At 36.3% G+C, this 16,024-nt stretch overlaps 1 protein-coding gene across 1 annotated transcript in view; it reads left to right on the top strand.

Moving 5' to 3' along the window:
- Nucleotide 1: 1 nt before the first annotated feature.
- MBD2 (methyl-CpG binding domain protein 2) overlaps nucleotides 2-16,024 on the top strand; it is a gene marked incomplete at its 5' end in the record, with an annotated part of 67,571 nt that continues 51,548 nt past the window's right edge. The window contains 2 exons of the mRNA XM_008580950.1: nucleotides 2-15; nucleotides 14,055-14,214. Coding sequence (XP_008579172.1) covers nucleotides 2-15; nucleotides 14,055-14,214 — 174 coding nt within the window. The remainder of the gene's footprint in view (nucleotides 16-14,054; nucleotides 14,215-16,024) is intronic.

Raw genomic sequence — 16,024 nt, 5'->3', positions numbered from 1 at the left:
TGTCTACTACTTCAGGTACCGCCCTGGGGGTGGGGGTGGGGCGGCGGGGTCAGGCCAGGGTCAAGGGTCAAGTGCTGGTCTGGGCTGGGGGAGTGCCCGAGTGGGAGCAGGGGTCCCCAGGGTATGTGGCAAGGACAGACAAGCCTGGTAGTGGAAGGTGTCTGAACCCCTGGGTGACAGTTGACCCCAGTGCAGTGAGAGGCAGTGTCTGAAAGGTGAGGACTCAAAGGACGGCATCTCATATTGAAGGCACTGGGGGAAATGGTTTGCGAAGTAAAGGTTACTGTGGCAGGGATGGTTAGTCCACTGAAGGGTTAAAAGAAGGTGTAATTCATCCAAACTGTAAAACCCAGTCACTGTTGGCTCCTGTCCCAGCCTGTCCCAGATTCATCATCACCAGAGTGTTTAATCATGCACATGTGGAAGAATTAGCTATCTACAGTAACAGGTTTTAGTTACTTTGTGGGATCCAGGAAAGTTTCATATAAAGTAGTCATTTGGAATGCCTGAAGTTTCGTAGAACTCCCTTGGTGTTGCAGAATGTATTCTCTTTTGAAAACGGAAACACTGTACTAACTTGTTAGACTCCTAGGCCAAAATTTGCCCCCTAGGGATCATTTAGCAATGTCTAGAGACGTTTTTGGTTCTCACACTTAGAGAGTGGGGGATGCTGCTGGCATCTAGTGGGTAGAGGCCAGAGATGCTGCTAAATATCCTGTAGTAGGTAGGACAGCCCCCAAAACAAGGAATTATCTGGCCCCAAATGTCACCAGTGCTGAGGTCGAGAATCCTGGTTTAAATGATTAAAGGATTTTCACCTTAATGTGATGGTGGTCGTGCTGTTCATGTCTTTAATTTGTATGACCCAGTAAGCTCAGGAAAGTGTCTCTGGCTTTTGATATCAGTGGAATTATCTTATAATCATTTCTTCCGAATTTTCTCATAAACCACCCCATTTATAGAAGAGAATATAAATGTTACATCTGGTGGTTTGGAAGGCCATATTTGTGGACTGATTGAAGCATTTTTCAGGGAATGTATATGGGTGTTGGAGCCAAAGGTCAGCCATTTAGCCATTGGAATAATATAAAGGATTTCCTTCTTGCTGTCATCGAAAAGGTTAATACCTTTTTGAAAATGTGTATATACACATACAGTGTTTACAAATTGAGAATACTGTTCAATAGATTTAAAAGGTTAGAAAAATATACACACATATACGTACATACACACAAGAATGTGATCACTGCTTGTGTAGCATGTAAATATGAACATATTCCTCATGGTTGCTCAAATATATGACTGAGTAGTTTCAGTAAATTCATTTTGTTTTAAAGTAAAAAAATAAATAAAATGAGAGTGGTGTTGCATTAGAACTTAATTTTTCACTTGATCTGAGACCATTCATCTTAAAATCACAAATGATAAACTGGGAAACTTATTTTAAACATATAAAAGTGATTTTCTTGTTTTGTATTTTCCACCATCAAATAATTGATACAAAATGCTAACCCCTGAATTAGCCTGTCCCTGGGGAGATTAATTTAAACAAATCTGTGCCTGTTAATGTCAGTCGAGGTCTATACTTACTAATTGGACTGAAATTAAGCTCATCAAGAAAGCCTCAAATTTCAGTAGAATGTTTTTGGCTGCTTTTTGAAACTGCCAAGTTCTTTTCCACCATCAAATAATTGATACAATGCTAAGAAAGTGATTGTGGTTAAAAAAAAAACAACGATTACTTCTCTCAAGTTAATTTATTTGCTTTAGTGTTATTCACAGTTCATTTTTGTTTATTCTTTCATTAACAGCCCATTTTGTTTTCTTCCCACCTAGGCAGTCTGCATAACCAGTGAACTATGTGCTGATGTCTTGTAGGTTGTAGGCAGTTATATTTGACAAGAATATTCTGTGTCTGGAATTGAACTCCTTGAGGAATAGGCGACTTAGTCTGTTCTCAGTAGAGCATGTTAAACTTTGAATTTCACTTTGTCTGGCAGTTCTCCTGGGATATGGTTTGTTTAGTGTGGGGATGACGTATCTATTCAAACTAACTTTTGGTTATTGCAAAGCTTCTTCATTTGTTTTTCTTATAGTAGCTGGAAAAGTTATTTCAAAAAGTTAGATTTCTGGGGCCGGCCCTGTGGCGCACTGGAGAGTGTGCCGCTTGAGAGCGTGGCGGCGCTCCCACCGAGGGTTCGGATCCCATGTGGAGACCGGTTCCCGCTCACTGGCTGAGCGTGGTGCAGGCGCAACACCGAGGGTTGCGGTCCCGTTGCCGGTCCCTGGTGCGGGCGTGACACCGAGGGTTGTGATCCCGTTACCAGTCAGTAAAAAAAAGACAAAAAGGAAAAAAAAAAAAAGTTAGATTTCTGTAGTGCTCATTTTGATTTGTGGTCACTTAATGTTTCCTTGGATGTGTTATAAATTTTTCAACATTAAATTTTTTATACAAACTCAATAAATATTTTATGGCAGAAAAACTGATATAATCAATTTAAAATAAACTTTCTAAATAAATTAATCTTAAGGCAAACTACAAACCAGTATAGTAATAATTACTCTCTAAAGTGGAAGTCTTTTTATGAGACGCTGCAGCATGATTTGCCTTTTACTTGTTTACACAAAATGGAAAGGACATGTTGAACAGATTCGTGCCACATGTGTTTAGTTCAGGACTGGAAGGAGTATTGTCTATTGTTTATTGACTGACTACAAAATGTTGGTTACTATGCATGTTTGTAACACCCAGTCTGGATTTCCTTCTGAGATGTTACATTCTGAGGCAGTAGGATACCTGTAGCATGATGTGATGATACTTGCCATATGGTGGTTACTTTGACTTGTGACTTTAGCTTTCTTTGATGACTGATGATGGTCACCTACTTATTGTAAAGGAGGGCAAATTATTTTTCAACCCACAGGGTCACTGCTTTACATATTAGTGTTTCCCCCAACCTTAAAAAAACCAGTAGCTCACAAAACACCCGCCATATCTGTTTAATAAGTGGGTTAACTCTCCTGTTGGTAATGTGAACACCTGCACCCAGTTGTTCACACAGATTCTAAAATGCTAACCCCTGAATTAGCCTGTCCCTGGGGAGATTAATTTAAACAAATCTGTGCCTGTTAATGTCAGTCGAGGTCTATACTTACTAATTGGACTGAAATTAAGCTCATCAAGAAAGCCTCAAATTTCAGTAGAATGTTTTTGGCTGCTTTTTGAAACTGCCAAGTTCTAATAGGAAGGTGTGCCTCTGGTTGACAGTTAAGCAATATAATTATGCCTTCTGACAAGATTACTAATAGTGTATGGCAGTTGTTATATTATCATCCAAAGTGTGTTTTTAAAAAGGGTGTGGTTTGGTAAAGTATTGGATCCATTGGTATAGTTTCTGAAAAAGTTTGTTGCCATCATTTGAACCCACTATTTGAACAATAATTTTCTAACTGCTCTACTTGACTCCTGTCATTTCTAGTGCTTGGTTCCCTGAATAACACTTCCCGATTGATATTTTTGAATTATTATTTTCCTCTTCATAGGATCCTTTTGTAGCTTTCTCTTGCCTTTTTTATCAAGTCTAAACTCGTTGGGTTCTAGGCTCTTTGGAGTCATGGTAAACTATTACAGCTGCTGCCATTAAAATATTATCTGATTGGATATTGGAAATATGATAGTAAACACTTTCATTCCTTTATCAAAATTATGGTGGTTTGAACCTGATCATACCTCTGAAAAAAAGTTACAGTGGGACCAGAGACTTAAAATAATCACAGGGAGCAGGTGCAAGAGATACTAAAATATTTCACCTTTCTTGATCTGGAAAGAAGAGGACCCAGATATAATTGAAGTCTATAAAATCATGAATGATACTGATCAAAGTAGGAGTCCCTACGGAAGGCAGCAGAACATAGGGGTTAAGAGGTCTGGAATTTGTATTCCAGCTCTTCACTTACCAGTGTTGCATCCTTGAGCACGTCGCTTAACTTCCCCGTGCTGTGCTGTGGTTTCACCATTTGTAAAATGGGTATGATCTTACCTGTACTTCATAGTGTTATAAGGATTCAATTCTAGAGCAGTGAAATAAATATGTAGATTTCTTGAAGCTTTGCATATGTTTAAGGATGAATTAAGGAAAACAATTCATTAAGTAATTGCAATTGTATGGGCTGAACAAATAAATAGGTTTTAAAAATGTATAGGTATATCCCATTTGTTACTAAAGGCTAGTATGATGCTTTGAGGACATGGATTCTGAATCATTGAAGATGTCAAAGTTCAGCCAAACTCCCTCCCCCCCCCTCCTGCTTTTTGCCTTAAAAAAAAAAAACCCTCTCCATGTGGTCTTTGGAGAAAACTGGTTGAATGGACCAGGGGAGGAAATACAACCATTGTTATAGTTCTTATATACTCTTGTTAAAGTCTTCTTGGCTTTTAATCAAAAGTCCTTCCCCATATTATTTTCTTTCTTTCTGGTTATTTCTGTGTGTCTCCTGAAGTACTCTAATATTCATTTTTGTAGAGCGTGTGGCTTTCTCGCATACCTGTCTTCTTTCCCTCTAGGCACAACGTTGGACACACAGATACTAAATCAGTGTTTACCAATTAATATTGCACTTAAAATTTTGTAAAACAAGCCTTAAATGACTTCTTGCCTTTTGCTTTGTTTATATTACCTTTTGTGTTGGGATGAAATTGATTGAGATATTTTATTATTAAGGCCAAACATTTTTAAATTTCTAATTTTCTTTTTTTTTGGCCACTGGCCAGTAAGGGGATCTGAACCCTTGACTGTGGTGTTATTAGCACCACAGTCTAACCAAGTGAGCTAACCGGCCAGCCCTAAGTTTCTAATTTTTATCATTAATCTGAGGATACTGTAGAAGGATAGAAAGCCTTTCCTGGGATTTTAAATATTAGGTATAAAGTGAAAGTGGTAAATAAGATGCTCATAGTGCACAGACACAAGTAAGAAATCAGCATTTGAATTTCACTGACTATATAGTATAGGGTGTAGCATAGGGTCTTGTGTGCCTTATTTCTATGTGTATTCTGTGCCTGGCATACAGATTCCTACTCGTATTCTCAAATATTGCAATACCTCATGCCTAATCTACTTTCTCACGCTTTGTTGGTGTGCCACTAAAGTAATGTAATTATTAGCTGTTATTATACTTGCATCCTGAAAGTATCAAAGGGTAAATTTTAAAATTTATTCGATAGTGAAGCCATTGTACCAAAGTATGACCTTCCAGCTTTATGTAATACTGGAGGGGAAAAAGTGGAAAAATTGTGGTAAATTAACATAATTAGAGCCGTATTATTCCGGATCGTAGAAGTGATCTATTTGTTCAGGTATGTTCTCTATCTCCCTTCCCCTGCTTTCTCTTTGATGTATGTTCAACCTAGGGTTAACCCTGTTATTTCTCAGATATTCAGATAGGCGTGGTAAATTAACATAATTAGAGCCGTATTATTCCGGATCGTAGAAGTGATCTATTTGTTCAGATATGTTCTCTATCTCCCTTCCCCTGCTTTCTCTTTGATGTATGTTCAACCTAGGGTTAACCCTGTTATTTCTCAGATACTCAGATAGGCAACATATTCCCCAGGGAGGAAACTATAGGTCTTCATTTTAAAAGCTTTCACTTAAATTAGAAGAAATCAAGTTGTAACTTGCAGGCTCAGTGTAGCTTATGAGATAGTTTTATATGGTTCATGAAAAAAGTTCATATACTTCTTTTAGAGTGGAGATACAGTTGAAATATACCCTAAAGAACAATTTTAAAAAAATCTCTTTAGTTGGAGAAAGGAAAGAAATCCAATATTTATTAAGAGTTTATTGTATAATAGAAAGTTTGGCTTGCTTTTAGTCTTTTGTCTTGATGTTGCCTGATTGAAGCATGGATCTAGAAATGAAAGACATGTAGGTGTGGTGGAAATTGTGCTCTGATACTTCTCCCTCAGCTGTACCATCACATCTCTTTGATATGTGCTAAAATTTTTGTTAGGATACAACATTGCCATCTGTCTTACATCTGATTTTTAGAATCTGACATGCAAAGTGTCACCTGGCACAACATCCACAACACCCACAATACCTGTATTAGAGGAAATGCATAACTCAAAAGGAACTGATGCGTATACATTCCAAAAATAATCTCCAACAGAAATTGATAGATGATTTTTTCAAATTGCTTTTAAAAATTTTGTGAGCTATGTAGTCATAATTTTCTTCATAATTTAGATTTAATTAATGGAACAGAAGTGGGTGATTTGCAAAGGAGGTGATGCTTTTTTGTTTGTTTGCTTTTTTAGATTTTATAGTGCGACTAATAGAAATTTATAACCTTTTAACTCATGTTTGAGATTTTCTCAAGATCTGTATGATGAATTAGAAATGAACCGTCAACCATCAACACCGGATTTAGTTTGGCTTGGAATAGTAATATCTTTGTCGCTCTTGTGTATTAGTCTTCTATTGTTCTTTCCTATTTCCACTAAGAAATTGCTAAGAAAATTGTAAAATGAAGTTTTCCTTAATTTCATCGGACCTTCTAAAAACTGAAACTTCCTAAGGAAGGAGAATAAAAGTATGAAATAGAATGAAATTCATTTTTAAAAAATTATTTTTATTTATACATATTTATGGGGTACAGAGTTGACTATCAGTATTTGTGTACAGTATGTGATGATCAAATCAACATTACTAGCATATTCATCATTACAAATCATAATTACTTTTTGTGTCCCTTGACCAGTTACTCCCTCTCCACTCTTCTCCTCTCCCTTTCTCACCTCTAGTAACTGTAGGTCTGTTCTCTCCTTCGGAAAATTCAGTGTTTTATTATTGTCTTTCTTTCTTTGTATCTGAGCTCCCACTTGTGAGTGAGGACATGCGGTATGAAATAGAATGAAATTTGAATAATATCTGTGGATCTCATGATTTTGCCCTGTCTTTCTCATTAGAATATAAATTCAAACTCATTTGTTTGGGAACTTGATGTGCATAAGCTCAATGTGAATATAAATAATAACAAATAAAGTTTAAAATTAGTTTTTAAAATTGAGCACTTAGCATTTATGAGTGACTTACAAATGTGAGTCAATACCATCATTCTCTTTTAAATGTTTTTTTGAGTGCTATATCTTGGTGTTTTTTTCCTTTGTTCTTTTTATACTGGAGGAATCCATAGATAAAGCAAGGATGAATGTCCTTAAAATTCTTTTTAACAGGTATGCATCTCTTTAAAACACCCTTTCTCAGAGCCTCCTAGCAGAAATAGGCAACTCTTATGGTTTTTAAAGTATAATTCTGTTAACTCTTGCCACATTTGCTTGAATAAATAGTTGGTAAGTCTTTGTTGCACACCAGATTCTGAACTTCCTCAATGTCAGGGGCTGAGTCTGATTCAGTTTTGAATCTTCAGGATCCAGCACAGTAAATTTTTGCTGAATGAAGCAAGTGGTTAATTTGTTTCTCTATTAAATCCAAAAAGCTTGTGGTTAATGCTGGCTGTAGGTAATAGACCTGACTGTCCTATAAAGGCTGTCTTGCGTCTCCTGCTATACCCAGCATCCTGCCTTGTACTAAGTAAGGTATACAAATATTGAATAGCTGGAGAAAATTATCTTATTTTCCCTAACCATGTGTATAGTGTTTGTATGTATATATTACATACAGATTTTTGGACATGAAAGTATCTATAGGACTTTTGATTTCCTTCTAATATTAAAAAATTCTTTTATCCTTTGCTTAAAACATCTACAACTAAAAGTTGCTTTTGTATCTTCTTGGGTGGATAATATGTTTCTACCTAATTTTAACTAATTTATTATTTCTTTTGCTGTAACTGTGAAGCTGTTATAGTATCTTGGAAGTAGAGTGGTCTGCAATAAAACATAATAGAAAAGTGAAATAAAAGTGGACACAACAAAACATATGTTGCAACTTTTTATTATTAGATTCCACAGTCATAAACTCACCCTGTCAAATTACCATAGCAGTTTCTAAATGCTTTTTCTGCACTTGTGTACTTATTTGAGGACTAGTAAGTTTGTGCACAGACCACACTTCGGTAGCCCTGGTTTAGAATAAAGAATGGGGACTTTTGAGTCAGTAGATCAGGGCTTTGAATCTTGCTTTACTGTTTAACTTGGACAGATTTTTAAGTTTCTTCAGGCCTCTGATTCCCCAACTGTAAATTGAGGGTAAGAATTCTACCTCATGGAAGTTTTTGGAGATTAAATGAATTCACGTAAGGCATTTGGTGTGTAATAGATGGTCAGTAGATCACAATGTTAGTTTCTTTCTCCTCACTTAATTAAGCAACATAAATAGAAGCATGTGCTTGGTAGTTATGTGAAGATTTACAGTATTTTGTTGTATTTTGAAATGCGATTAGGGCAGATATTAGGTTATAAGTGTTCTTCAGGGTTTTAAAAAATATTACATTTTTTTCCTGATTATATAAGTAACCCATGCTCAGTGTGGAAAACTGGAAAAAATAGAAGACTGTAGGGAGGGAAATGACAATCATTATTATAATTCCAAAGAGAACCACTGCTAATATTTTGACATAGTAGTTTCCAGTCTGCTTTTTGGGTATATTTGTGTGTGTGTTTTTAAGCAATGGTATATGTTCTTTAACATATGGTGGTTTTTCTAATTATATGACTTGTACCTAAGTACAGAAAGATAATTTTAATTTCAGATTTTTAGTCTCAGCTAACATTTGATTCTGAAAACAATTATTTTTTAAAGTTAGGAAAATCTTTTCTTTTTTGTTTTAATACTTACTCTTGTAAATAACAAGTAAGCTTTACCATTTAAAGGGGTACCTAAGTACAGAAAGATAATTTTAATTTCAGATTTTTAGTCTCAGCTAACATTTGATTCTGGAAACAATTATTTTTTAAAGTTAGGAAAATCTTTTCTTTTTTGTTTTAATACTTACTCTTGTAAATAACAAGTAAGCTTTACCATTTAAAGGGGTAAAAAAAAAAAAAAAAGTTGATGTTTCTTTAGTCGCAAACATTTCCAGTGCTGTACCTTATAGAATTTTTGGTGTGGAGATTTTTACTATTCCCCACAAAGTACTTCCTGACATTGATGGGGATGCTATTTAGCCATATAGTTAGCCATCTGTCATCATGATGCTTCTTGTCAGTCACAGGCCACTTCATCTACTCCACTCTGATGACTGCCACCCCCACAGTTTATCGTGTTAGAAACTGGTCTGAAGATATACTTGTATTTGCTCAGACCTGGTCTCCTCATAATGGTTTGACTAAACATCATAATTATCCATGTTCCCAAAGTAACATGAAAAAATTGTTCTGCTGTATTAGAGGGGTGGTTTCACAGTGCAGTTTCACATGCAAGCAGCAGGTCTTCTGATGCTATAATTTTTATGTCGTAGACTGGCAGGGCATGTTGTGGTTGTCTAGCTCAGGTAATGGTGATTACAGGTGAGTTCACAGTGTGACACAGTGTGAATACTTCTAAATTAAGGTGATTGTAATTTAGGTATTTCTAGCATATCAATTACATTTTTTTCTAGATTTGAAAGTCAGATGCCAGATAAAATTTCTTTCTTTTTGATAATCTATATTTAAAAACCTCTGTGATGGAGTTAGATTTAAGAATTGCTTTAAAAAGTTGAATTGAAAGGAGACAAAGACATAGTTCAAGTGAGGAAATGTTCTTATATGAACTGGAAAAATACAACTCATGTTTCTGGTTTTCATTTAATTAGTATTTTTCTTCAGGGTATTTAAATAGTGGGTAGGAGAAGTTAAAGGTGTGATCACAAGTTGGTTCAGTAATGGCGTAACTAGGGTACAGTTGGGAGGGAATTTTTTTTGTGGTTGAAAGTGAAATGGTATTTCATTACTGGGATTTGAAGTAATCACTTTGGGCAGAGAAAACTGAAAATGACTAACATCCTCCACCAGTCTACTAGAGTTTGGAAAAAAAAAAAAAGAATAATTTCCTTAAGTTATGAGTTGATGTTTTTAGAATAAAAGCTTAGTCACTTTAAGTCCTTATATTTCTGAGAACAGGACCTACAGCAGCCATCACAGAGGGCAGACAGATGATGACTTCGTCACTCTGGATAAAACCAGGGCTTAAGTGACAGTAATTTTGTTCATCTAGCATTTACTTCCTCAGTTTGTCACTTCCAGGGTCAGATTGCTGTTGTGCAGGTGGTCTGCATCTCATGGGCAGAATTCTCCTTAACCATTCCCTTGGGCCTTGCCTTCCTGTATGCTTGCCTTCATCTTTTGCAGGGAAAGGTATCTGGCCTTAAAATCCCCTGGGGCAGCTAGGTTGACTTTCCTTAAAGTAACATGCACAAGCTTTAGCATTTACGAAGAAGACAGTGGCGTGTACTACTGTTTTCTCAATGCAGCCGTGTGTGTGACAAATGTGGATAGACATCCAGTACAGATGCTTCATAGAATTCCATCTTTATGACAGGAGGTAGTGATTCAGTATGAATAAGAATTTAATAGTTACAAGTTGATATTCTGTTTTGGGGATATGCTAATAGTTATAACTTGGCTTCTACCTTTTTTCCTCCATTGCTAATTTAGTTTTATAATAGACACCCTCCACTTGATTTTTAAAATCAGTAAACATAGGAATGATTTTAAGCCACGTTAAACTGCTAACCTACATCATAAATTTATGGATTCACATTTCATGAGTATAGCCTATTAACCGAGTTCTTAGATATTTAAATTTTCTTGATTTGGGGAGAGGTGTCTAAAGTGGATTGATCTCTGAAGAGTTGTTTTATGGAGGAATGTTATAATGGGGCTGTAGTATGTTTTCAGCTGTAGTACATAGCTGACATTTCAACTGTTACCTGAGGAACTACTTATTGCAGGCTTAATTTGTGAAATTTATCAGTTGATTCCCTCAAAAATTTGTCTCTGAGCCATGTGGTAAGAACAGTAGTGTGCATCTTTTTGGTAAAAGTTGCTACCTGAATATTTTTGTCTTCAGGAAAATTAGTCTGTTGAAACAAGGTCCACAAGACCTCAGCTTTTATTGAATTAAAGAGATCTATTAGAGGAATATCTAATTGAGAATTTTTATTTTATTTTTTGCAGAGATTTTTTTTTTTTCATTTTTGAGGTTTGTCATATATTAGAATCTTATCAGTAACTTGAGTATCTGATTATAGGGACTATATAGCTATTCTATGTTAATTACAATTATTTGTAATTATGTAAGTGACATAATAGACTAATCTTTACCAATTTTCTAAAATAATTTTGGGCCATTTAGTAATACTTTATTTCTTATGTAGTGTAACAGATTAACTGTGAAAATATTTTTTCCAGTTCAATTTTTAAAAATTCTATGAAGTGTAGCTTAAGTAAGCATAGGACTTATAATTCCACTGTGCTTGCAAATGAAACCACATCCTTTACTGTTCAACTCATAAGGTGTCTTGCTCTCAGAAAGTTACCTTGTTCATTGCTAGCCTTTGTATATGTTGAGTTTCTCTAATCCAAAATACTTGGGATCAGAAGTGTTTCAGATTTTTTGGATTTTGGAATTATTTACATATATGTATAATGAAGTATCTTGGAGATGGGACCCAGGTCTAAACATGAAGTTCATTTATGTTTCATATACACCTTATACAAATAGCCTGAATATAATCTTATATAATATTTTTAATAATTTTGTACATGAAACAAAGTTTGTATACACTGAGCCATCAGAAAGCACATGAAGGGGCCGAGCCCTTGGCGCACTTGGGAGAGTGCAGCGCTGGGAGTGCAGCAGCGCTCCCGCCGTGGCTTCGGATCCTATATAGGGATGACCGGTGCGCTCACAGCGCTCACTGGCTGAGCGAGGTGCGGCCGGTCTCAAAAAGGACAAAAAAAAAAAGAAAGCACATGAAGTCAGATGTGGAATTTTCCACATGTGGCATCTTGTTGGCACTCAAAAAGTTTTGGATTTTGGAGCATTTTGGATTCTCAGATTGGGGATGCTCAACCTGTATGACGCTTGAGGGTTTTAAAAAGTGTCATTGTAATTTCTGGCTTGACTCATTAAAGAAATATGTAGGAGTTATTGTAATCAAACAATTGCAGTGTATTTAGTAGAATTATTTCCAACTTGAATTAGAGAAGGCTCCCTAGGGGACATGGCATTTTAGCTGGGCTTGGAGGATTTAATAGCCCTTTGACAGGCAGGGTATTGCTTATGCTCCTCCTTCCATTCTAGAATAACATTGCTGGAAGAATTAAAGGTATATGGCATATTTTGGTGATTTTGAGTTTGGAATGTGGGATACCATGGATGGTGGGAAAAGTGTCTGGAGAAAATATATATATGAGATTGAAAGCTTTTGATGTATTATTAAGGAGACAAAGCTATTTTTGCAGCATTGAGGAATTTCTGAATGTTTAGAACTCGGTACTGGATGTATGGCTGAGAGAGAGGGCAGTGGAAGATTGTGATATGGCCTTCTAGCTTGGAAGATTAGATATGTGGACCGTGATGCCACCAACAAAGAGGAGGAATACAGAAGATCAGGTCTGGGGATAGAAGTGTGTGTTGGGGTTGGGCAGAGACGATTCAAGTTTTGGACAATGTTGAGAGTGACTTGCTATTTTATTTTGTGATACTGAGCATATTTATATGTCTAGGTTAGAATTGGAGTTAAAGTTTGCTTATTATAATCCTGTATTCTTTCTCCTGCTATGTTCTGACTGTTGTCTGCTTTGTTCTATTCTGTTATGCTCTGGTGGTTATCTTCATCTGTCTGCTGAATCTGTGCCTTGAATTGTGTTTCAGGAAAACTTAAGTCATATGATTGTGAAAAAAGAATGTTGATATGATCTTCAGTTATTCTGAAGTTTGTGGTAGCAGAATACCATAGAGTTTGTGACAAGGGTGGTGTATTGGTTTGGACTTGACCCAGAGAGAAGTTTTGTTGTTCCAGGGGAGTATTTTAGTTCTTGGTTTCACAACCTTCTCCTTTTGTCTTTTTGTCTTCTTGTTGAATTATTTTTCGTTTCTTGTGGTCAGTGGTGCAAGGTTAAGTTCGAAATATGACATGCTGACTTCTTTGAGAGGTATTCTGGAATTCTCAAAATTTTCTTCTGGTGACATGTCACACTGACTTTACCAGTTTGTTCTAGCACATTTGGCTTAGAAAATGTATTAGATAAGACTTTGGTGCATTCTTCCTAAAAAGGATTCCTTACAGATTAATGCCACCAGGAAGAACATTTTTAAGAACGTCTAGTTTAGTTTAGTCCTCTGTATAATTCTAGCACTTTTGTAATTTTCCAGCTTTGACAATATTTTTTACAAGGAGTATATTATTCTTCATATGCTTCTCTAAAGTAGGAGTTCGGCTTACAAAACTCATGTCAGCATTGTACAAGCACGTTTGCAAATGCCTGCCTTAGTTTCCTTGTTTCAATAGTTATATTAAGGAGCATTTAGACGTTGTCAGAATTCAAGAATTTTTTCTTTTATAAATTTTAGCACATATCAATAGCCTGAGGATTATCTGGTTTCCAAATGGTTGTGTGTACATGTGTGTTAACAAAAGAGTTGTTGACTTCAGAAGAATTTGTCCTGAAATTCTTTCTGATTACTGCTGGCATTATGTATGTGTAGTACAGACAGAAATAACATTTTAAAAGTTAATTTGGAAAGAAAGTTTATAAGATTGAAGACATCTGAAGTGTGCACTTTGTGCTCTGCATGAAGTTTGTGTTTGGGTTCTGTCAGTGTTGCTGAATGAATGACTATGGGATAATCTGTAGTAACATCTCTTATGTGCTTCAGTGCAGTACTTAGGAGAGTGAAATACTAGTTGACACATTATCTCTTCTTATGAGGAGGTTAGGAAGTTTCTTTCAAACTTTAACATTTCTTAAAAAAAAATAAATATGTAAAATTATAATGTGGTAACAATTGGTGGCAGAAAGGAAGGCATGAAGGAAAGGTTCATATAGGGATCTAGAGTATATATTGTTGCCTTTTGTTTAATTAACCATATCTTTCTTCTAGTCCAAGTGGTAAGAAGTTCAGGAGCAAACCTCAGTTGGCAAGATACCTGGGAAATACTGTTGACCTCAGCAGTTTTGACTTCAGAACTGGAAAGATGATGCCTAGTAAATTACAGAAGAACAAACAGAGACTGCGGAACGATCCTCTCAATCAAAATAAGGTTCGTTAATTTAGTCATAGCGTGTGTGTGTGTGTGTGTGTGTGTGTGTGTGTGTGTGTAATTTCAAAAGCTCTCCATAAAGTATCTTTTTTTTTTGTCCTTTTTTGAGACCGGCCGCACCGCGCTCAGCCAGTGAGCACTGTGAGCGCACCGGTCATCCCTATATAGGATCTGAACCCGCAGCGGGAGCGCTGCTGCGCTCCCAGCGCCGCACTCTCCTGAGTGTGCCACGGGCTCGGCCCTCCATAAAGTATCTTAAATTGTAATTATATCACTGGAATTTTGGTTTTCTGAAGCCCTCCCCTGCCCCAAGCTTTTCGACTTATAAATTTGATTTATTTTCTGATATTTGGCAGTACTTAGACAGAGCACAAGTAAATGTGCACAGTAGAAAACAACATTTCAATATTTCTCTAGGCCAACATACATCAAACTTTCTGACCCGTTGGGACTATTTACTATTTGTTGGTGTTAATTGTCCACTAAAAAAAAAAAAAAAAGTTACTGTGGCCAAAGAGAGGCAAAATTTTATTTGGCAAGTATCCTTACCACATAGTTTATAATTAATTTTCAGGTTCAGGATTATTCTCATTCTAATACTGCGACTGGAGATTTTTCCATTAGCTTTTATTTTTATTGAGATGTTTAGTTGATAGTTTATCATATAGCAATATAAACAAGTCACATTTGAATTATGATACTAATTTAATTATATTAAAGCACTCAATATCTTTACAAAGAAAACTTTATTTCCCCCAAGGGCAACTAAACATATATAATCATTTTTTCTCAATTCTTCTTTCTCTAAGTTTCTGGGATCTGTGCGTATGTGTTGCCACCACCATTGTCTCACACTGACGGTGTGAAAATAGTGGAGGGAGAAGTAGGGACTTTTCTTTCTTGGGATATGACTATAACCCTGCATGTCCCCTGGGAGTACTGCACTCATTTCAGAAACCCAGAGGCAGTGTTGTAAAGTGGAAATGGCTTTAGACCCAGGCAGGCATGGTTTGTGAGCTGGCTCTGCTAGTTATTAGCTGATGTAGTCATGGACAACTTTCTTAACCTCCAAGGGCCTCAGGTTTCTCATTTGTAAATTAAGGTAATACAATTTTTCCCTTAGCATTATTGTGAGGAGTAAATGGGAATTTAAATGAAAACATCTAGCAAAGGATTTGACTCACATATTAACCTTTTCTTTCCCTATCCCTTCCCTAAGCTCTCACCTTCCTGAGCACCAAGCTACCTTGGTGAACAGTGTGTCTGTTGGCTGTGTAGGAAACTTTCTGTCCCAAGCTCTTTTCCCTCCTTGTCTTTTTACTTTTTCTGAAGGGTTTGGGGTCTCTGCTTCATACCTATCTTTATTCAGAATTCAGCTGAATAGTTTGTTTCACTATAGTTTACTTTCTGAAAGTTGGTATGGAGGTCAGAATGCATTGTTTCCTCTTAGCATAATGCCTTGCATTGGTTTCCATAGGGTCATTGGTGGGCACCTTGATTAAAGAGGCAGAATGGGAAGGGAAGGCTAAATTGCCTTTGTAGTGCCTTACTGTGGGGTTAGCTTGGGTTGATAGTTACGAAAGTGTTAAGAAGGATAGAGATAATGGTATGAGTAGAGGGAGCTCAAGTTCACAAAAGTGAGGACTTTGTATGTGGCTAGGTGAAGCACTGTGATTTCAGCTTAAGGAAACCTGTATTCTGGGTTTATTTTGCTTAAATATGCAGAGGAAAATTAAGGTTTATGTTTCTAAAACTGCCTTTTTAAAACTAACTACTGTGCTGGGTACTTATAGAATGGGCTCACATATTT

Source organism: Galeopterus variegatus, unplaced genomic scaffold (genome assembly GCF_000696425.1).
Source record: "Galeopterus variegatus unplaced genomic scaffold, G_variegatus-3.0.2 Scaffold2217, whole genome shotgun sequence".
Classification (NCBI taxonomy): domain Eukaryota; kingdom Metazoa; phylum Chordata; class Mammalia; order Dermoptera; family Cynocephalidae; genus Galeopterus; species Galeopterus variegatus.
Note: the sequence above shows the minus strand (reverse complement) of the source record. Positions and strands in the feature narration are given on the sequence as shown.